The sequence below is a fragment of the Lepidochelys kempii genome, chromosome 1 (genome assembly GCF_965140265.1).
Source record: "Lepidochelys kempii isolate rLepKem1 chromosome 1, rLepKem1.hap2, whole genome shotgun sequence".
Taxonomy (NCBI): domain Eukaryota; kingdom Metazoa; phylum Chordata; order Testudines; family Cheloniidae; genus Lepidochelys; species Lepidochelys kempii.
Window position 1 is genome coordinate 259954309 of NC_133256.1, and position 22341 is coordinate 259976649.

The window sequence follows — 22341 nt, forward strand, 5'->3', positions numbered from 1 at the left end:
TGTGATGTGAGAAGAGGCCCCTGAAGGCCATTGTAAACTTTGCCTTTGATTCTCTCAGTATAAAATGCTCACTGAGAAATCAATGGTCTGGTTGCCCAAAGAGCTATCAAGATCAATTCTTGGACCATCTACAAAATTCCCAAACAGATTCTAAATCTTGCTGTAATTCAAGGGTGGTAACTTCCTACTCTGCCTCATAACTACATTGTTCAATTAAACTTGTTTGTCCCTTAACTCCAATCTCTTCAGTAGCCCCAAAACTAATTTGTCTTGGCCTGATTTCATTTCACTGTGAAACACAAGACAAATACATTTGAGTTCCCATCCCCTTGCAGGCACCGCCCCTATTGCTAGTCTTGGAAGCACCATGACATCTGGGTCTGAGACTTTAATTTCTGGCAGAGTTGGGGGTAAGACTTTAAAATCAGAGAGATTAAGTGAGCAAAATGTACTTTTAAGATGGATTGTATACTTTCTCAGATTGTCACAGCCCTGGCTATTGCTGGCACCCTGAAATTTAACCCTGAGACGGACTTCCTGACAGGAGCCGATGGGAAGAAGTTTAAACTAGAAGCACCTGATGCAGATGAGCTGCCCACACTGGTAACATTTGTCTTGTAGATTGACTTTCCAGCAAGTGGGGATGAAGGGAGGCATGTAACATCAGTGGAAATGTATATTACTGCTTGATTAGATGTAGTTTGGGGGTTACTGGGGTGAGGACCACGCTGCTGTGGGAGTAGAGGGTGGCACAGAGGAAGAAAACTGGGTGTTGCTCATGGAAGACCTCTCATATACAAACAACCCCTTTATTCCCATTATTGAAACACAAGTTCTGGCCTTATGTGAATACAAGAACTTGGCTTCTTTTTGTTTCAAATGCTGTTGTGAGTGTGGTTGAAGAGAATAGTAGTGAACTCTCAATCTTTCTTCCCTTACAGGAGTTTGACCCAGGCCAGGACACCTATCAGCACCCCCCCAAAGATAGCAGTGGGCAGCATGTAGATGTAAGCCTCACCAGCCAACGCCTGCAGTTGCTTGAGCCATTTGATAAGTGGGATGGCAAGGATCTGGAAGACATGCTGATCCTCATCAAGGTCAGAAATGGGAGGTAGATTGGGGCTCAGATCTGAAAGGACTCCAGGTAGTTCTAGAACAAATCAATAAAGCAACTGTTGGATTTGGGTGACCTGACTTGGGTAGAGAAGCTGTGCAAGGTTCTAATGACCCACCCGGATTAGCCATTTTGACAAGTGTATAAAGCAGGTGTTCACTCCATCACAGAAAGGGTGGGTGAGTGATTTGTTTTATTTGTGTTGTTTCCTTTCTCCCTCCCCCAACCCTCTGATAGTTTTGTAAGGTTACCTTAGAGGAAGTCATACTGCCCATAATACATTTAGCTGCATAACCATGGGGTGGAGATGTCTTCTTGACTGGCAGCTGCTCAGTTCATATCCTGAAGCATAAGGCTTTGCAGGCCTTGTGATTTATTAGCCTACCTCAGCTAGTGTCACTTTTATTTACTAGTCAGAGAAGTGTCTGATCCTCTTCTGAATCTCTCCTCTGTTTGCACCAGTAATATCCTGCCGCAGAAAGCTAAGGAGGGCATTTCTGTAGCACATTCCATCTTTCCTGTCGTTCCTTTCTGGGAGAAGTTTTTATGCCTCAGGAACTTCCTCCCCTCCCCGCCACAAACACTTTATTTGTATTTTTGCTTTTCTTGTCCTGCATGTCATGGGTGGAAGTCCCTTAACAATAGCAAAACACTGCACCTATATTTTAATAGGGCGTGACAGATGGAGCTTTTCATGATTTCTCTAAAGGAAGAGAGAAATGAAATCTGTGTGAATGCCCCCAATTAGCGAGGGGAGTTCTGAAATGCAGTCCTTTACAATTTGTGCACTCCTCCTAGAGCATGTTCCCAATTCCCATTGGTGCAGGAAGTGAATGTTGGGTTCCTTGGTGGCCAGTGTTGTGGTGTAAAGTGCTACCACCAGGTTGTGCTGTTCTTGTATCATCCCAGAGCTTTCTGATGCTAGCCCTTATAAATCTGAATCGTGAAGGGTTCCTTTGACTGACACTGGCAGTTTGAGACCAGCAGCGATATTAACAATCTATCTCAGAGTTGTGAGCTCTATCCTCACAAGCTAAGAAGGGTTGGACCATTTCAGTATTTGGATTGGAGACCTTCATAGAAAAAACAGGTGCTGTGGAAAGTGGGGTTGGTCACTCAGTAGGTGGGCACTCTTCCTTCTAATTCCTTACTGAACCAGTGCCCCACTATGAAGTTAAGGGGCACTGTGCTGCCTTTTGGATGAAATGTAACACCGAGAACTTGATTGCTTTTTTGGTTCCTAATGAACCCACTTTTGTGTGAAGTGTGAAAAAGTGGTTGGGTCAGGTGTCATGGCTCAATTCCAATTTGGAATTCTACCTTTCTAAAATTCTTCCAGCAGTTTCAAATAGAGATGTTCTTCTTCCCTTCCCCTCCATTGCAGATGCAGAATGATTGCTGCATTTTGTCCCAGAGATGGCTGTGATTCCATATCAGGTGTGACATCCCCACATACATGGCTTCTAAAGGGCTTTAGGATCCTTCAGAATGAAAAGTGCTCCAGAAATGCAAAGTCGGTCCTTACAGCATCCTTCCCTGAGTGAGAAAAGACTTTCTCTCATCTCGTTTCTTTTGCTGCACTCCAGGTGAAAGGGAAATGTACTACCGACCACATCTCTGCAGCTGGTCCCTGGCTCAAATTCCGTGGCCACCTGGACAATATCTCCAACAACCTGCTGATCGGCGCCATCAATACTGAGAATGGCAAAGCCAACTCAGTGCGGAATGCATTAACCCAGGAGTTTGGGCCAGTCCCAGACACAGCCCGCTACTACAAGGTGAGAGTTTCTACCTTACATCCACCTCTCCTAACGTCAGAGGGTATTTGGATGTGTTTTGGTGAGAGGTACTGGTGACTGCGTAGGTCTCAAACGTAGCTCACATAGCTGTCAGTTTAAATTAATCACAAGCCCCCCACTTAAGACAAAAGGAGGTTGTGAACCAACTTAGGAGCTTTTGGACTGAGTGGGTGGAGGGGGTTTGAGGAGTAGTGCAGGCATGTGAAGGCAGAAGAGTCAGGGCAGGAAACAGCCAACTGGAAAGAGCAGCTGAAAGCACTGGCCCTCGCCCTGGAAGAAACCTAGGGAGAAGCTTTTGTGTAAGGGGCACAAGCTGAACAAGCGTTCTTGGTGTGGTGAGCAAAAGAAGGTGTTTCCTGCTGCTTGATTCCCTCTGCATTCAGAGACACGGGACACTATAAAGACTGTACAAAACTATATCAAAGAAATACCAGACTATCTCCAATTTCCACTCCCAACGGGAACATCTCCAGCTCCCAAACTTTGACTAGCTGTTTGGCTTGAAAAGCTACAGATAGGGTGCTATGCTTCATGCTGTTCTGCAGTAGAGGTCACACCATACCTCACCACTTAAATTGGCTCTTTACTAGTCCTCTCAGTGTTTGGGCACTCCAGGGATCCGCTCTAGCTAGATTGTGTGGGGTAACTACCATTGTCTTCTCCCTCCCTGGAGGAGAGAATACCTAGTGCCCCAGAGCTCTCATCCTGAAGGGAGACACTGGAAATGCTGCTCAAGTCCCTGCTGCCCTTATGAGCACAGTTGTGTCTTCAAGCCATGGTGGAACTTCTTCATTGGAGAGTGTTCCATCTGTGTGATCAATCTGATAATTTTCTAAATATCAAACGTTTTGCCCCCTCCATTCTTTGAAAACTCCTTGCTGAACTTGAGGATGAGGGAAACTGTTAGAGAAAATGCCCTTACCACCCTATCCCCGCAGCTTGACAAGTGCCCATGGGTTAACTTCCCATCTGCCAGAAGAATCATGGCTCTCAGGAGCAGTTCCAGGAACGTGCCATGTCTACCTTTTGTGGCCTCTGCTGGCAAGGTGGCTGCCACAGGATAGACAATGGCATTGGGGGACTAGTCAGGAAGACTTGTGGTTGAAACTCCACCCTGGAAGCTGAGCAATGTCCAGGGTCTCCAAAATCCATTGTCCAGTCAGTCCTCCATGGCAAAGGATGACAATACCTAGCTCTTTATATAGCTCTTAATAGGATGGGAGAGATCGATGTGGGAGTCAGAGGAGTCCTCTGGGGGACACTCCTCAGCAGATTTTCTTAATCCATAGAGCACTAAGGAATGGAAGAGGAGTGTGACCACGCACAAGTAACCTTTATTTTGGCATATCTTAACTTCTGAGTGCTTGGCTTTGCAACCTGAATGCTCTCAACATAATTTCTATGTGTAATATAAAATTATTTGCATTGCTTTTGGTCACAGAAAAATGGCATCAAATGGGTGGTTGTTGGGGATGAAAACTATGGTGAGGGATCGAGTCGGGAACATGCAGCATTGGAACCACGTCACCTGGGAGGCAGAGCCATCATCACAAAGAGCTTTGCCAGGATTCATGGTGAGTATCACCACCAGCACCTGGATACTGTGTGGTGTATAAGGAGGTTTCCTTATGGCTTGGAAGACCCATTTCCTTGCTGTGCTCAGCACTGGGAGCAGGAAAGAGAACAGGATCTGCTGGAGCAAATCTATTGTCCATCTAGTCTGGTGTCCAGCCAGCAGTTAACACCTGATGCTTAGCACATGCTTAGTGTTGCTTTTTTCTATTAGCAGTATTTTATTCCAGTAATGCCTAAAAGCCGAAGCCAGGTATTAGCCTCGCAATCTGTAAGCGAGGGAACCTTGCACACAGACCTTGGGAGACAGGCCACTCCTTGCTTACAGACAGCCCCCCAGCCTGAAGCAAATATTCACCAGCAACTACACACCACACCACAGAAACATTAACCCAGGAACCAATCCCTGTAGCAAACCTCGTTGCCTACTCTGTCCCCATATCTACTCGAGCGACACCGTCAGAGGACCCAGCCACATCAGCCATGCCATCAGGGGCTCATTCACCTGCATGTCTACTAATGTTATATATGCCATCTTGTGCCAGCAATGCCCTGCTGCAATGTACATTGGTCAAACCGGACAGTCCCTATGTAAAAGGATAAATGGACATAAATCGGACATCAGGTATGGTAACACGCAAAAGCCAGTAGGAGAACACTTCAATCTCCCTGGACATTCTATAACAGCTTTAAAAGTAGCTATACTTGAACAAAAAAACTTCAGAAACAGACTTCCAAGAGAAACAGCAGAACTAAAATTCATTTGCAAATTTAACACCATTAATTTGGGCCTGAATAGGGACTGGGAGTGGCTGGCTCATTACAAAAGCAGCTTCGCCTCTCCTGGAGTTGATACCTCCTCATCTATTCTTGGGAGTGGACTACATCCACCCTGATCAAATTGGCCCTGTCAGCACTGGTTTTCCACTTGTGAGGTAACTCCCTTCTCTTCATGTGTCAGTATAATAATGTCTGCATCTGAAATTTTCACTCCATGCATCCAATGAAGTGGGTTCTAGCCCACAAAAGCTTATGCCCAAATAAATCCGTTAGTCTTTAAGGTGCCACCAGACTCCTTGTTTTTTCCAAACATCTACTTGATTGGAGGGAGTGTTGTATTCTTGAACCCAATTTCTGTATCCAGAGGCAAATCAAAACACCTCCTTTTCATCACTCCAATGTTTCAGTAGTCCCAGGAGCAACCAGTGCCATGCTGGGGCAAAAAGAGCTAATGTGACCCTTGCTGTATAAACAGGGCAGTAGGAGTAGGGAGGTGATTTATCTCTGTATAGGCTTTATTTTGCCGCACTGCTGAGACCACTTCAGAGCTTTATGCATTATTCCAGAAGTTACCATTTTTAAGAGGATGTTGAAAGAGCTATGACCGAAAGATTAAGCTCTTTGTCTTACCTACGGTGTTTTTCAATCTGTTTAGCTTACTCAAACAAGGACTGAAGTGATTTGACAAGTGTGTAAGTACCTTCATGAGAAAAAAATATCACATACTAAAAGACTAATCCAGCAGAGAGAGGCTTAAGAATCAATGGCTGGAAGCTGATCAAACTAAGAAAGGCACAACTTTTAATGGTGAGGATTAACCACTGGAACAAACTACCAAGGGATGTGGTGGATTCTTCATCTGTTGATGTCTTCAAGAGTGGATGCTTTTTTGTCAGTTGTGCTTTGACCAAATACAAGTCCTGGGGCTCAATCCTGGGGTAATTAGGTGAAATTCTGTGGCTTGTGCTATACAGGAGGTCAGACTAGATGACTTAATGGTCCCTTCTGGCCTTAATCTATGAATCCCTACATACACAAGAACAAGCTTCTCCCTGGGGAAGCTCCATTGAAGTCCACTCCCAACAGGGATAAAGATGACCCCAAAAAGCTTACAAACCATCCATCTTACTATAAAGTCTCTAAGTTATTGCATTCCTATCAATTTTTCATGCCTCAAAAGCCATTAGAAGTACTCTTCTTAGAGGTGGTATGTAAGAAACACATGCCACGTGCTTAACTGCTCTGCAGACTCAAAGCAACAAAGGTGTGCAGGGGGTGAGGTGGGATAGCAAACAGTGACTTTTAGATCTTTTGCAATTGTCTGTCTGAGGAGTGGGAGTTACTAAGCCAGTAGTGGTAGATATAATGCAATCTTTCAGAAAGTTGTGTACCATTGAAACTCCACCTGTGTCTGTGGTTTCCATCTGTGTTTTGAAAATGTGCCTTAAACAGTCTCAGCTTTTTCAGTGGGATCTGCAATGGAACAGAGTTGGGTGTGTGTCTGGATTCTTCCCTCCCCAGCTTCTTCACACTTCAGCCATGTTTGAAAGTTCAGTGTGTGCTGGATCTCAGATCTGTGACAGTACTCTGAAAGACCAGATAAAATGTTACTATACTGCCCCTAGAAAAGCTAAGCATAGTTTGGGGCAAAGTTACAGAAGGATCGATGTCCTGTTTCATCAACTGTAATAGATACACCAAGGCCTCCAAATGTGAACCAGGCATTCCATGGTCAAACAACTTTATGTTGTGGTGGAAACATCTGCAAAATCTCATTACTCACAAGATCTGAAAGTCCTTATATACTTAGTACCAATATTTATTTATACTGTTGTTGCGCCTAGGGGCTCCAGCCGCATTGTGCAAGGCACTGTAGAAACACGACAGCTGCTGATTTGATATTCAAATACCAAACAGTATGGTGGATGTTCTTATATCTCTGTGATTCTGAGCTTATCCATCACATTCCTAGCAAACTTCCCTTCCAACTAACAATGCTCCTCCTTGTCTACTTGCCAACACTGTTGGGTGGAAGGAGGAAATGAGGAAGATACCTTCCTGATGCTTGTCAGCAGACTACTATCCTTCGTTTCATTGCTCAAAGGTGAGAGCTGCTGGATAAAATGAGCACTAGCTACGGAGCTACCATTGTCTGAGATACAGCCATTGCATTGTCAGTATATTATGCTGCAGTACCTATTAAATGTGGTGTGTTGTTTATCCCCCATGCCAGGCTCACTAAACTGTCCTATACCCCTTGTGGTGGGTGGTGAACCCTTGCTGTTTTATTTACAGAAACCAACCTCAAGAAGCAAGGCCTGCTGCCTCTAACGTTTGCTGACCCAGCTGACTACAACAAGATTCATCCTGTGGACAAGCTGAGCATTGTGGGTCTGGCAGATTTTGCACCTGGAAAGGTAACTGGTTGGATTTCCTATTGCAGCAATAAGCTGCATTTTGCTTCCACTGGGCTCACTCCCAGGGATCAGAGATTTCTAGGGAGAGGGAGGGTTATGACTAACTCTGCTCCTAGAGCAGCAGTTCTCAAACTGTGGATTGCGACTCCGAAGTGGGTAACAGCCCCATTTTAATGGGGTTGCCAGGGCTGACTTAGGCTTGTGGGGGCCCAAGCCCCATTACCAGGGCTGAAACCCTTGGGTTTTTGCTTCAGCCCTGAGTGATGAGGCTCAGGTTACAGGCCCTCACTCCTGGGGTGGAGGGGCTCAGGTGGGCTCAGGCTTCTGTCCCCCATCTTGGGGTTGTGTAGTAATTGTTGTTGTCAGAAGGGGGTCATGTGCAATGAAGTTTGAGAACCCCTATCTTAAAGGGAGTGATGGAAGCCAGGCCTAGTGTTCTGAATGGAGTACTTACAAACATAGGAATTGCCAACCAGATCTGAATGGTCCCATGTAGTCTAGTCCAGTATTCTGGACTTGCTGATGGTCCAGAGAGCTGACTCACTGCATGGTGTTGGCCTCAATTCCTGCTGCCTCTCTCCATTGAAGATGAGGTAAAAATAAATTACTTCAGTTATTGCTATTCCCTGTAACAGATTGCTGTAGCTGCCACTGGAGTGTTAAGGAATTGCGAATGGGAGAATCAAGCTTCCTGATTGCAGAGGACGAGGCAGTGTCTATAGGGCACTTGAGTTCAAGGACCCCTGGATTAGAAATTGTGTTAAACAGAAGGGGTCACTCACTCCTCTACATCAGGGGCTCAGTGTGCTCCTTTAAGTGATTCCTGTTAATCGGGTAGGGTGAAAGACTTTCTGGTGAGCATCCTGCATTGTCTCTTACAAACGTTGCTCCATGAAAGGAGAAAACGTAAACTCCACTCTTTTGCTTCCCTCCTCTCCCCTCTATAGCCCCTGAAGTGCATCATCAAGCATCCCAATGGGAATCAGGAAACGATCCTGCTGAACCACACCTTCAATGAGACACAAATAGAATGGTTCCACGCTGGCAGTGCCCTGAACAGAATGAAGGAGATGCAGCAACACTGAAACAGCTGCATGTACACCCAGTGGACTTGGCTCTGACATATTCATAAAAGTGCAATTCCATGGCTGTTGAACATAAATGTCTGATCAAATGTAACCATAGCTTCTTTTTTGTACCTGTACTAGTTCACTGACACTGAACAGGGAGTGCAGCTCAGCTTGCTGCTGTGTGGTTTCCAAATTCCCTAGCTCTTTGGTTCAGATTTCACTTGTATTTATTTTTGAAGATAACTGCTCAGTTGGCTTTTTCTGCCCAATCATTTCATGGATGGCTGAAGAAATTTAAAGTAGGACTTTTTGGTTCTTGTGAAAATATAAAATTGCAAATAAAGATTCTCTGATGGATATTGCTGCTCTGAAATGCTGTATTGATATTTCGATCACAACGCACTTTCTGCATGCAAGAGGTGGAACGAAGGTGGGGCTGTGTGACTCCAGAAAAGCTGTCAACTTGCCTTCACTACACCATCCTCTACTCTCAAGGGCATCTGCATTCCAATTGTCAGTACACAGCCTTGTCTCCTTTTGCACTTTTGAATGTCAGTGTATGTCCTAAAAGCCCATTTCCATCTGTGACTGGCCAAATGATAGGATGGAGAATAAGCAGAGAGCTGCACACTGTCATCCATCTGTGTGACCTCCCTGTCTATTGCACTTCTCTCGAGGAATAAATTCATCCACCCTGCAAAAAGCTGTTACAGGCAGAAATCTTGCTGTTCAGCAGTTCCAATCTCCACAAACATCTCTGCACTAACCACACCTTCCCCCTGCCCCACTGATCAAGCCAATTCCAAAGAGGACTTTGAGTAAGAACTCATCTCTCCATCTGACTTCCTACACCAGCTATAGTCTACCAGACTGATGACATAAAGAGGGGAGGCTTGAGAGGAGGAGAGCTCTTTCCTGGGACCGAGACTAGTACAGCACACTCACCCAGAAGAGACAAGAATAATGGACCTTGCCACTCACTCCCTTACTTACATGCAAATCTTAACTAATTGGTTCTTCACTCATTGGGTGAACAGGTCCAGAGATCACTTGTGTTTAAGCAGGTGAAAGGTTTTCAGATAGTGTGAGCATGAGTACCTAGAACTGTAGAGGAGAAGTGGTATGTTTCAGGGAGTCAGCATATACAAACAGAACACTTTAGAAGCAGAGTAAAGGTACACAGGTGCTGCTAAGTGGAAGACTTCTTGTTTGTTTGAGAATGGGGTCTGAAATTCACTTACTGGGAACAGAAGGGCCCTACCTGCAGCAAGGGTTAGGGGGAAGCAACTCTCAGCTGTGTAGTTCCAACTACCCCCTTAATTTATTGCTGCCCTTGAAAGGAACCTCAGTAATACATAGCTAAGGGGAAAGAAGACCAGTCTGGGACTCATTATGTTCCAAAACACTGAAAATTCAAGAACTCTTCCATTTCTTTCTCACTGCACCAATGCAAGCTTCAATCTAGCATCAGAACTCAGGGGGGTAGAATAGCTAAGAAGGCACTGCCAGGGCTGTAAATTGCTAGTTGTTCATGCTCATGTGTGGATAGAAGCCACAGTGCAATAACTAATGTATGAGACAGACACCTGCAGTAGTTTTTATTGGTCAGACTTCAGCTGCTTGGAATCCATAGTTTTCACATAGCCAAAGAGATGAGTTTGTGTGAAGAGCATCCTCTTCTCCTTGAAGCCTATTCCTAGAACATGCTCAAAACTGTGCTCCAAGTTATAACGTTCTGTAAAATACCATACCTTTCTTTCCCATTAGCAGCCCTGTTAGAATCACACTCACAGAGCAATGTTTGGTCAGTGTTGCTATACTTCATTAGAGAAGCTGGTGACAGCACAGAGGGGACTTTATGGGTTCAGATGGGGGTGAGAAGATGAATTCTAGACTTCCTTTTGATTAATCTATGAACCAGCAGTAGCCAAGCTTAGAAGTAAGGGGCTGTAATTATATTGTAGGAAAGGTTCCAGTGACTTAAGCTTTGCTTTCATGGTTGAGGTCAGCAGAACCACCATCCAATGAAATTCTAGCCCCCCAAAATGGCTGGTATTTAATCATGCAAAACACATCACAGCCCTGCACAGACTCCCACTAACTTTTTGTTCCCTGCTTTCCTTTCACTGCTGTCAGCAAAAGTAATTGAGTTTGGTTCCTGCATGTTTAATACTGCTCCTCAGAGTAGAAGCCAGAAAGTATCTGCATTGAGATGGAGTAAGCATCCCAAACTGCAGGAACCTGGGTTTGTCTTTTCCTGATAGACAGGAAGCTGGGTTGTGTACAGCCAGTAATAACATTTATTCATCTAATATTAAAACCAGGCTTCCCACCCCCTAAGGGAGTGGAAATACAGCTTTACTCAGTCATATGGCCTTGCTTCTAAAATTAAGTGAACATTTCAGCCAAGCCTGAGCTTGTTTTGCATAAGACCACAGCCCATCCACCGTATTACAGCATCTCACTTCAGCACTGTAGCAGGTGCTTGTTTTCAGAGGACAGCAAAGGATTAGAAACAGCAGCTAAATTGCTTCCTAGTAAGCTGACACCCTTCCATCGTCATAGCAATTCATGTAATGGAACTCCAGCTCCCTTGTACAGTGAAGTGAATCCTCCTCTATGGGCTGGATTCCCATCCTTGCCCCAGCTCTCAAAGCCTTCCCCATCCTTTCATCACCAGGGTTTACAATGGCTTAAGAGCCAGCATATCCCTTTCCCATACTTTACAGTTTTCTCTCATGTTAAGACAGCAGCACCTCCTTGTTTTGTGCCAAGGAGATATGAACACTTCCACTAAAAGAGAGACAGGCCTTTGCTTACACTTCTCATTACATGTCTCAAGCCAGGAGACTGGGTGCGGTAGGAAATTACCAGTTTCTTCTGGCCAGACAGCACCACCTGTCCTGCCACTGTAACAACTTAGACTGCTCTTTTTCAAGACCGCAGAGACTCTCTTTGGCATTTGAACCCAATTTTGCTCTGCTTTCCAGGATGTCAAAGTCCCAGATGGGTTTGTGGCTGCTGGGCTCGTGTAACAGGGCAGCCCTTGTGTCTGTAGATTTACTTGTACAGTTCTAACGGAGGTATTTCTTGGCAGTTGCCAGCTCGACCTGGTGGGGAGCAATTACAGGAACATGGAAGCCCTGCTTTCTTGTCCACTGCCTGGAGGGGAGCAGGGTACCAGCTGGCTCCTGCAATCCTTGAAAGCATCCATCCTGTAGGGTCCATGCAGAGCAAGTTCTGACTGCTGCTAACTGTTTGTCCACCATGAGAGGAGGCCCAGGCCAGGTTCACTGATGGATCCCTGTCCAGAAAGAAGGAAAAAGAATGAGATGAGAATTTAAAAAGATTCAGAGGCAAGTAGATAGGAGTGAATGTTTGATCCAACTTAGCAGTCAACTGGGGGGGGGGGGGGGAAATATCTGAGTTATCTACTGGAATCCTCCTTTCCTCCCTGTCTCACAATGACCCTCAGAAGTCCAGCTTCCTCCAGACCTGATCAATACTATTTCAGATGTTCATAGATTCATAGATATTTAGGTCAGAAGGGACCATTATGATCATCTAGTCTGACCTCCTGCACAATGCAGGCCACAGAATTTCACCCACCACTCCTAAAAAAGACCTCACACCTATATCTGTGCTATTGAAGTCCTCAAATTGTAGTTTGAAGACTTCAAGGAGCAGAGAATCCTCCAGCAAGTGACCCGTGCCCCATGCTACAGAGGAAGGCGAAAAACCTCCAGGGCCTTCCAATCTGCCCTGGAGGAAAATTCCTTCCCGACCCCAAATATGGCGATCAGCTAAACCCTGAGCATATGGGCAAGATTCATCAGCCAGATACTACAGAAAATTCTTTCCCGGGTAACTTGGATCTTACCCCATCTAAAAACCCATCACAGGCCATTGGGCCTATTTACCATGAATATTTAATTACCAAAACCATGTTATCCCATCATACCATCTCCTCCATAAACTTATCGAGTTTAATCTTAAAGCAAGATAGATCTTTTGCCCCCACTACTTCCCTCGGAAGGCTATTCCAAAACTTTACTCCTCTGATGGTTAGAAACCTTCGTCTAATTTCTAATCTAAATTTCCTAGTGGCCAGTTTATATCCATTTGTTCTTGTGTCCACATTGGTACTGAGTTTAAATAATTCCTCTCCCTCTCTGGTATTTATCCCTCTGATATATTTATAGAGAGCAATCATATCTCCCCTCAACCTTCTTTTAGTTAGGCTAAACAAGCCAAGCTCCCTGAGTCTCCTTTCATAAGACAAGTTTTCCATTCCTCGGATCATCCTAGTAGCCCTTCTCTGTACCTGTTCCAGTTTGAATTCATCCTTCTTAAACATGGGAGACCAGAACTGCACACAGTATTCCAGGTGAGGTCTCACCAGTGCCTTATATAACGGTACTAAAACCTCCTTATCCCTACTGGAAATACCTCTCCTGATGCATCCCAAGACGACATTAGCTTTTTTCACAGCCATATCACATTGGCAGCTCATAGTCATCCTATGATCAACCAATACTCCAAGGTCCAGAGCATCACTTGAAGGCAAAGTACCCACTGGCCCACACACAAATACCCCACTCCATCACTGGGAAGGTGCAGTTTAAAGGAGCACCAGCACTAATTTAGAGTCTTGCCTTTCCGCCGTGCACAAGCCTTTAGATCAGAAGTTCTTTGGGGGGAGAACCGGTTTGGCACAAGGCTATTGTGCAGCACTAGGTGCACTGCTATTCCCTGTGCACCAGGCAACCTCACTCACTGCCTTCAGCCCCCTCCTCAGAACTTCATCCCAATGTTTATTACACTGACAAAGACACCAGATACATATTTAATAAAGTTGATCTCAGTAACCTCATCCTCAACCTTTGTCATCCTTCACTGTGTTATCTCTAATTTAGACGGTACGCTACTTGGGGAAGAGGCACTGTCTCTTTAAAATGCCATGCACATCTATGGTTCTGTAGGAATTATACATAGTTACCACCAGAGTGTAGGGTGCCTCCTTCTTCTGCACCTCCTCTGTGGCGCCAGAGGTGGAGGCCTCTGTGGAGCTTGGACCTGTAGGGGATGTGTCAACAAAGCTCTCATCCACTATCCGGAAGCGGATCTCCTCCCCCGTGTCCATATACAGGTCATGAGCCCCTTCTTCTGTCTCGTACTCCCACACCCAGACCTGCTCTGCTTCATCGCTGGCCAGCTCAAGTCAAGGCAGTAAAACACATCATGAGAATCCAGTGGTTTTCTCTCACTCAACAGACCGAGAGCCCTCAGAGCAGGAGGACTGTGGTTTGAATCCCAGGATTCACCCTCTTCACACGTTTCTCAAACTGCACCGCACTTCTCCAAGCAGCTCTAAAACCCAGGTCCTTTTAGCTTAGCTTTACAGCAGCACAAGCTTCAAGGCATAAGATATCACCTGGGACGGAGTCAAAAAAAGAATTCTCCCACCATGTAACCAATTGGTCAAGTGCATCATGTAGGGCAGGAGAATTGGCCACTGATGGAGGCAAGTTACAAGACTGGAGAATGTCTCTGCTGTAGAAAACCCCCCCAGCTGTTCAGGTGACTCTGCCATTAATTTCTAACAGGTGGCAGAGTAACCCTACAAGACCCACTTGGTGTGACCTGAAAGGGATTAGCTGTCTAACTCGGACAGCTGACTGCATGGGACTCTGGACTAAGCATGATACTCTAGCTGCTGCCCCTGAGCCTCTTTATAGTACAGTATGGGGCATGCAAGGTTTCAGGTGACAAGAACAAACTGTAGCCACTTCCCTCCTTTATTTAAAAAAAAAAAAAAGAAGTCAATGTGACAGACGGTTAGAGGATACAACTTAGCTGGCTGCTGCAGGGACTCTGGAGGGATGACAATGTCATCGAAGAAACCAAGAGAAACTGCAAAGCAAAGAATCAAATTAGGAAGAAAAGGATCTTGCCATCAGTGACGGAGTACATTAAAGCGGTATAACATGGTCTTTTTTTTTTTTCCCCAGTGTGAAGTACAGTGTATCAGTTGTTGTGCCTGCTTAAGTCCCCCTAGCAGATCTAGAGCTCTACAGTCCCACTCCCCCTGTTCTTTTAAGTGTTTCTCTCTCGCAGTTGCTGCGAGAAGGTCCCTCACAACAAGAAAGGAGAGTGACACCCTGACCATAAACCGATTACTGTCAAATCCACAAAGTAAACAAAATGTTCACTAACTTTTGATGCAGGGAGGGGTCACAGATGCTGCACATAATCACAGAAAGCAAGAGAATTCCGACCACTGTGATTAACGGTTATAATATACCCCTTTAACCAAATGACTCTTAGAAGCCATGCTAAATGAACTGACAAAGCAAACCTATGCCTCCATCTACCGATGAGCTTATCCACCTGCACAAACTAGTGGATCCAAGCTCTTCTGAAATGTGCACCTATGGGACTGAATAAAGGTGGTTTGTGGGTCTGGGCAAAACTCGCAAGCAAGAGGGCCCACAGCCTGCCCCAAGTCTGAAACTAGCAATTTAACTAAGGGCTTGTCTACACTGGCAATTTACAGCGCTGCAATATTCTCGCTCAGGGGTGTGAAAAAAAACACACCCCTGAGCGCAGCAAGTTTTAGCGCTGTAACGCATGAGGTCGGGGTCTCCCCCTCCCCCAGGACTGGTTGCTTCTGACAGCTGTCATACACACACATCCACTCCTTCCACAACAATGAATTGCTTTGTGTCCCGAGGCAGTGCATAGTGGGACAGCTACCACAGTGCACTCCTCTCATCTGCAATGCAAGTGCTGCATATGTAAACACACTCTGATGCCTGTGGAAAACAATGTGAACACAAACCAACACTTTTCTTTTAGTGCTCTTCTATCACCAACAATACTGTCAGCGAAAAAACTCTGCAAGTGTAGACACAGCCTTAGTTACTATTGACCCAAGCCAAACAGAAATAATGACTTGGGGTTGAACATCTCTGTATCTCAAACCAAACCAATCTCATAGCCTAGGGTGCTGGATTCAACACAATGCCCAACAGCTATGGTATCCCTAGTATTAGAAGTTGCAATTTACCATGAACTCCATCCTGACTGCAGCCTTTAATCTCCCCGATCAGAATCTCGTCCAGAAAGGGATGGAATACCACATACCGGAAATGCACTGGAAAGAAGCAAAGATGCTAGGTCTGAGAGAGTCACATACTTAATTTCCTCTGGGTGACAGCCATTTAAAAATAAAAAAAAAAAAATCTACCCCACACCCTCCAAATCTTGTATCTGATATTTCTTCAGCAGCTTTCATCCCATGTCAACGATATCAGGAGCACAATCAAACTCCCACAATACTTTTAAGTTCTCAGGAATCATGTGGTGTGCATATAACTGGTCTAAGTAATTGCACAACCTTGTTACTGTAACACTCACCAGCCTATTGTTTGCCAAGCTTGCTTGTTATTTTTTGTATTGGACTGGAAACTTCTCAGAGCAGAGACTACTTCTTTCTGCCTAGTAGAATGGGATCCTGCTCCTCCTGTTGGGCATTACTACAGCGCAAATAAATAATACCACCAAGCTCCTATCAGTAGATCTCGGTGCACTTCTCAAAGGTCAGTATCATTATTCCCACTTTACAGAAGGGGAAACTGAGGCATAGAGCTTGGAAGTGACTTGCCGAAGCAGGCCAGTGACAGAGCTAGGAATAGAACCCAAGTCTCCTGAGTCCCAGTCCCGTGCCTAAGCCACTAGCCCACACTGCCTAAATAACGCACTTAACCACTGAAAAGCAGCTGCCACGGAAGTGGAAGGCAATAGTTGTATGACAATGCACAGCAATGCTACATAGGATAGATGTTCGTGAGGCTCAATTTTAGACAAATTCCCACTTTGATTCCAGAAGTGGACTTCAAAATATTATCTTTGAAGCTGTCTTTTATTTATTTACTTATTTTTATAAAAGGTATTTCTCCAGCCCAGGAAGGGATGGGAGAAGTTGCTCCAAAGTAGTTACAACCAACAGAGAGAATTCAAGTTATCACAGAATTTCAGATAGGCTCCCCCAGCAATCTCTATACCAATATTTATTACTACATATTAGATTGTGGGAGCACTGTAAGTATGATAGACAATCAACACAAAGAGACAGGTGCTTGTCCCAACAACCTTATGAATTAAAAAACTAGAGGAAGGGATGGTCAGAGATATAATATACAAGCAAAGCGGCCAGGGTGGGGATTACCTGCTCAGATGGATTCTCTTTCTGCTTCTTAGGTCACCCCCCACAATAAAGCTCCTGGAATCCAAAACCCTGGCTGGGTATTCCGATGATTGGCAAAGCAGAACGTAACCCAGCTTTGCTCTTCTGCAGGGCTGATACTAACCAAACCAAGTCTTTCTCCAGTGTAAGTTAAACGGATAAGACTGTGGTGATGGGAACAGAGGTGGACACACATCTGGAAAGGCCAATTTTAGACAGTGTCACTTTTCTCACCACAAACATTTTGATGTCTCAACCCTTTGTTACCGATTAGGAACCCGCCTGGCTACTGGGACACTATGGGTGTCAGAGGGGCACTGCAGATGCTTTCTGTAATAGATGGTATTTACCTTAAGGAGTGGCTGAGATGCAGGAAGCAGGATAGTGGTGGTGAGTGGTGCTCAGAAGCATGATAAATTCTACAGCTTAACACATGCCCAAGAGTCGTATACAGTTTCTACTGCAGGCTACCCAATACTCAGGGACAGATACTGAATTAGTTTTCTCCGTCCAGTGGAAGGGTAGGGGGTAAAGCCCACTCCAGTGGCTATTCTGGAACACAGGTGAATTGGCTTAACTATTCACAGGCAAAAAAAGCCTTTAATACAGAATTGAGGTTGCAGGTGCTCAACCTCTTGCCCTTCCAGTATGGGAGAGTTTAAGTTCTCAAAATGCAAATGTTGCAGAACAAGGAAGTGTGGTGCTAAGGACCCCCTGAACAAATGTTAGCACTACAAGAAAGAACCCTCAAACATAAGAAAGTCAGGAAATGCAATTAAGGCCATACTTCCCACACAACATAACCTTCACTTCGCCCCCTTGGATCCCCACCGTGAGGAGTCCCTCAGGCAAATCACAAGAGGAGGCAATGGAGTTGGATGCCTCCCTACACATAGTTGTCCAACTAGCAGCAAGTAGTTCCCACAGCAGTGGTGCTGCTCAGAGCATAGAGAAGGTCTGTTGGAGTGTATGAACAGGTGAGCCAATTTAAAGTTGCGGTGAGCACACAGAAAACAACAGCTTTTGACAGGGACAGGTGATGCTCCTCTTGGGACCTCTACCTGGGTAGAGTTAAGGTTGTGAGGCTTGAACCATTCCTGCAACCTTCCTAGTATAATTAGAGACCTGAAGGAATCCTGAGACCCACACAGCTTAGGAAAAGCAGTAGCAGACCTTTAGTGTGCGATGCACCATCCCCAGGAAATATGTACGAGTCTTCCAGCTTTGTGATGTCATACAGACAGATGCAGAGGCCAACATTATACACAACCTGTTCAGAGAAAAGCCAATGAGCAATAAATCCCTGGAGTTGTAAATCTCTGCAAATCTCTGCCCCACACCACTCTCAAACACAAGTTTTTAAGCAGGAAGCTCATGCAAATGGCCAACCAGATGAGCTGCCATAGGAGGAACTGGACAAGAGATCCATGTGCATCAGATCAGAGCACTGTAGAGGTGCAAGCCTCAGCTCTTGTGAGGAAAAGACAGTGCACACCCATCATTACCTTCTAGGGACCCCTCTGGCTCTCTCAGAGGTATCGGAGGGCACGTGTTGACCTACTCCAGAAACAGCACTGCTGCAACCTGAGCCTTTTAGGTTGTTGCCAAAGATGGGAAAATGGGAGAAGTGAGCCCTATGAGTGGCTTAGATAAACACCACCACCCGGATGAGAAATACAGCATTTCCAGAACTAGCTCTTCCAAAGGCCAGAAACGCCCCTTGCTGGGTAGTCATGCCCTTGAATCCCTTTCTGTAAGAGACATGCTTCATTCAGAAGTCACGAAGATTGTTGGCACAGGTGAAGAAAGCCTTTCCCCTCCATCAGGGTGCACCCATCATTAACTCTAGGCCCATCAGTTGATACTCAGGTCAGAGGGAGCATAGGTTTTTTCAGAATAATGAAAATACTGAAGATGTCAGTATACCCTATGGGCCCGGGACTGCCTCACAATCCAAATTACAAATAGAAGAGACCTAGTAGGTCCCAACTTGCCCATTCATCCCAGTCAGTGGAAGATGATTCGCTATAGTGTATTAAGTGTCCCGACAATGGGGCTTCTGCCATTCCTTTAGGAGATTGCTCCTCAGCCTATCAGAAATCTTTTCTGATGTTCAGTTCTGTTTAGTTTTATCCTGCTAATTTCCCGACCCACAAAAGACCCTGAACATTCCCTCTCTTTCTTTGCTGTTCAAACACTTGTAGACATCATCGCATCTCAAGTCACTGGTGGCCAACTGAGACGTCTTTAATAATCTTTCCACATAAGTCACTCTTCAGAGCGCGCAATCATTCTTGTTGCTCTTCTCTGAACTCCCTCCAGTTTATCAGTTACCTGTGTAGAACTGAATGCTGCAATCTAATCATAGTCCCAGTATTTCTATATATGAGGGGTTGTGATCTCTCTGGTCTGTGTTATGATGCCTTTTTATATGCTGTGCCAAATCTCATCAGCTTTTTTGTTGCCAGATCACATTTCAAGTGCTTAGTGCACAGCAGTGAGATACTATCACCCCATGAAAAGAAAAGGAGTACTTGTGGCACCTTAGAGACTAAGGTGCCACAAGTACTCCTTTTCTTTTTGCGGATACAGACTAACATGGCTGCTACTCTGAAACCTATCACCCCATGGTTTCTTTCAACATTACTGCCTTCAAGGCATTTGTCCAGCCAAGACGTGTAAATTTGCATTTTTCCAGGCTGAGTCTCCTATTGCTACTTCCTACTCCTGCCAACTACTCTAAGTTCCCTTCATTATTTCTCTGCCCCATTTGGCATCCTTCTCAGTTCAGTATTCCCTCGGAATATCATTACTGTGCTCTTTACCCTCCTTGTTCTACATAATTTGAGATCACATGAAGTAACGCCAGAGCCATCACCTTCTCCAACTCAATATTTTTGATCATTACCCTTTGTAGATGGTCCCTTAGGTAGTTTTCAGTCTTTGTAATGGTCCTCATATCCAAACCAGTCTGAATTTAATTTTTTGCTACTTACGCTGTCACCCACAGCTGCATAAAAGTCTGGTTCACATGTTCAGTGCTCTAAGCTTTACCTTGTTAGCTAACTTCTTATTTAGTTCTTCAGCAATGGAGTCATTGAGCTTCATTTCAAACTGCCACGGAGGAATCCGTACCGTATCCATCATCTCCACTAGAACAAACATGGCGGCTAGTAGCAAGAGTCCCTGTAGAAAGAGAGCAGAGGGCCAATAAAGTCTGGTCTACACTACAAAGTTTTGCCAGCATAGCTATGTTGGCTAGGAGTGGGGGGAAATAAAAATCACACACAACTAGCCGACATAGCTATGCCGGTAAATCCCCCAGTATGCAAGCAATTATGCTGACAGAAGCATGCTTCCGTTGGCATAACTAATGTTGCTTGGGGAGGTGGTGGAGCTATGCCAGGAGAACCCCCTATGCAGGCCAAGGCTCTGTAGTGTAGATAAACCCTAAAAACAGAAGGACCCTTTCAGATCAGGGGTGGGCCTTTAACAGCTCATAATGGTTGGGTGAGGTGTGTAGGAAATCGTTCAGTCCCTGCAGCATAGACACTTCATTCGCATGGAATGTCTATAAAATCTGGCAGGTTCAATAAAATACTCAAATGATTCAGCTATGCAGCAAAATGATCTTTTAGATTCACTTTGCTAGCTGTCCTACCCAGTAAACCCCAAATGGTAACTTTCTATTTTTCCATTCAAGTCTCCAGCTCAATGCTTTATAATCATGAGTTCTTTGGGACAAAGATTATCTCTTCTTTATATGCATGCACAGGGCCTAGCAACTGGGTTTCTAAGCACTACCCAATAAGAGAGCTGAGAAAGGGATCAACATAATTGCTGAGAGCACATCCACAAGACAAGCTCAAGCGTAAGTGAGGATGTGTCCCCCCTGCTGGAAGTGAAAGGAAGGGCTCCTGAGAGAGCATGATTGAAGGGAACTTTGGTTCTTAGCTCATCCAGAAGATTCTGCACCACTCCACTACCTGCTTAAAGGACAGGTTAGGCCACTGTCAAAAGATGCCACCTGCCCACTGTCACAAAAAAGGGATCTTCAATTGTGAGTTGGGGGGAAGAAATGGCATTCATTCATACAAACTCAGGAGCAACCCTTTGAACCCACACTGTCTAATCCCTCCCCACTAAAAATACAATCCCCCACATATAGGAACAAACAAAGGAAAATCATTTGTTTTTTTAAAAAAAGGAATTTGTAATAGCTATTAAGGTGATGGGCACATTACAAATCCCTAAATTAGATACTGTAGTTAACACAAATTGATCCTTAATTACAATATGCCAGATGCGCCTGTGCCCCAATGTTAGGTAGTCAACAGTTCTGGGCTTCTTGCCACATTTGTAGAAAGGGACTTGGACAAAAACTGCGTAGCATGGAAGGGGGACAGGAAAATCAGTTTGGATTAGTTCCTCCAGGGGTAATCAACAAACGGACCGAGGGACACACCCAGACTACCATCGCGGTCCCGAGGCCTTTCCCCCTTAGGCAGCGACCAGCGGCTCCCGCCCGGGCCGGTCACTGCGCGCTGCTCCCGCGCGCCCGCTCCCCGCCCCTGGGGCTGGCTTCGGCCGCGCGGCCAGGCTCGCCCCGGGCCCGGAGACCGGCGTGGCGTGGCGCAGCGTCCGCGCGGGCTGCGCTCGCCCCCCCCCCTGCGCAGCCCCCGCCTCCCCGCGCGCGACAGTAGGGCTCGCGCAGCGCCCCCACCGCCCCTGGGGCAGCGGCCCAGCAGAGCCGCCCGCTCTCCGTGCCCAGGGGGCTAACGGGCCCGCGCGTGGCCCACCAGCGAGCGAACCAGGGGGGGAGAGAAGGGAAGTGGACCCTATGGTGCCGCAAAGCATGGCGGGATACATAGACGGCTCCCGGAGGACCAACGTGGTTCCTCTCCAGGCACCTGCCCTGCGGCCCCTTTGAGCCCCCCCCCGTGCACCCACCTCTCTTGGGTGCAGCGCGCACGTGGCAACCGCAACACCGGTGCCAGCAGATCGTCCCGCGCCCCGGCAGCCTCCTAGTTACCGGCCAGGTGACTTCCGGTGGGCTGGCCAATCGCCTTTCCTGGGCGGGCCGAAGGGGTTGATTGACATAGGGAATCTGTATCAGGTGACCAGGGCTCCCCCAATCCCCGAGCGAGGAGCGAATCGGGTCTACCTCTGCGGTGGGGCGGGCGGGTTGTTGCAGGCTGCGCCATTCCCCTACCCCCCGCCCCTCCCCCCTCAGTTGCAGGGACTCCCCTGGTCCTGCCCAGGCTCGCGGCGCAGCGACGTCACGTCCCTGCCTAGCCCCGCGCCGGGCGCGCTCTGGCCTGGCCGCGCCGCCGACTCGTGG

The 22341-nt window shown here is 46.1% G+C and overlaps 2 protein-coding genes across 5 annotated transcripts in view; one reads left to right on the top strand and one right to left on the bottom strand.

The window, feature by feature from the left end:
- The window catches only part of ACO2 (aconitase 2), a 36657-nt gene extending 27548 nt beyond the window's left edge, over positions 1 to 9109 (top strand). For both annotated transcript variants that reach the window (XM_073327197.1, XM_073327196.1), the window contains exons 13-18: positions 481 to 603; positions 942 to 1097; positions 2701 to 2892; positions 4355 to 4487; positions 7561 to 7682; positions 8630 to 9109. In XM_073327197.1, coding sequence (XP_073183298.1) covers positions 481 to 603; positions 942 to 1097; positions 2701 to 2892; positions 4355 to 4487; positions 7561 to 7682; positions 8630 to 8767 — 864 coding nt within the window. In that variant the 3' untranslated portion in view covers positions 8768 to 9109. The remainder of the gene's footprint in view (positions 1 to 480; positions 604 to 941; positions 1098 to 2700; positions 2893 to 4354; positions 4488 to 7560; positions 7683 to 8629) is intronic.
- Positions 2262 to 22040, bottom strand: POLR3H (RNA polymerase III subunit H). Of its 3 annotated transcripts, none has more exons than XM_073327199.1 (7): positions 21951 to 22040; positions 20055 to 20186; positions 18174 to 18270; positions 15822 to 15908; positions 14602 to 14665; positions 13752 to 13959; positions 2262 to 12056 (listed from the first exon to the last, which is right to left on the bottom strand). In XM_073327199.1, the coding sequence occupies exons 2-7, from the start codon at positions 20163 to 20165 to the stop codon at positions 12003 to 12005; spliced, it is 621 nt and encodes a 206-aa protein (XP_073183300.1). In that variant the 5' UTR covers positions 20166 to 20186; positions 21951 to 22040; the 3' UTR covers positions 2262 to 12002. The 3 variants fall into 3 exon arrangements, with proteins under 3 accessions (XP_073183300.1, XP_073183299.1, XP_073183301.1); XM_073327198.1 differs by lacking the exon at positions 21951 to 22040 and adding an exon at positions 21466 to 21666; XM_073327200.1 differs by lacking the exon at positions 21951 to 22040 and adding an exon at positions 21294 to 21459.
- Between the last annotated feature and the right edge of the window lie 301 nt (positions 22041 to 22341).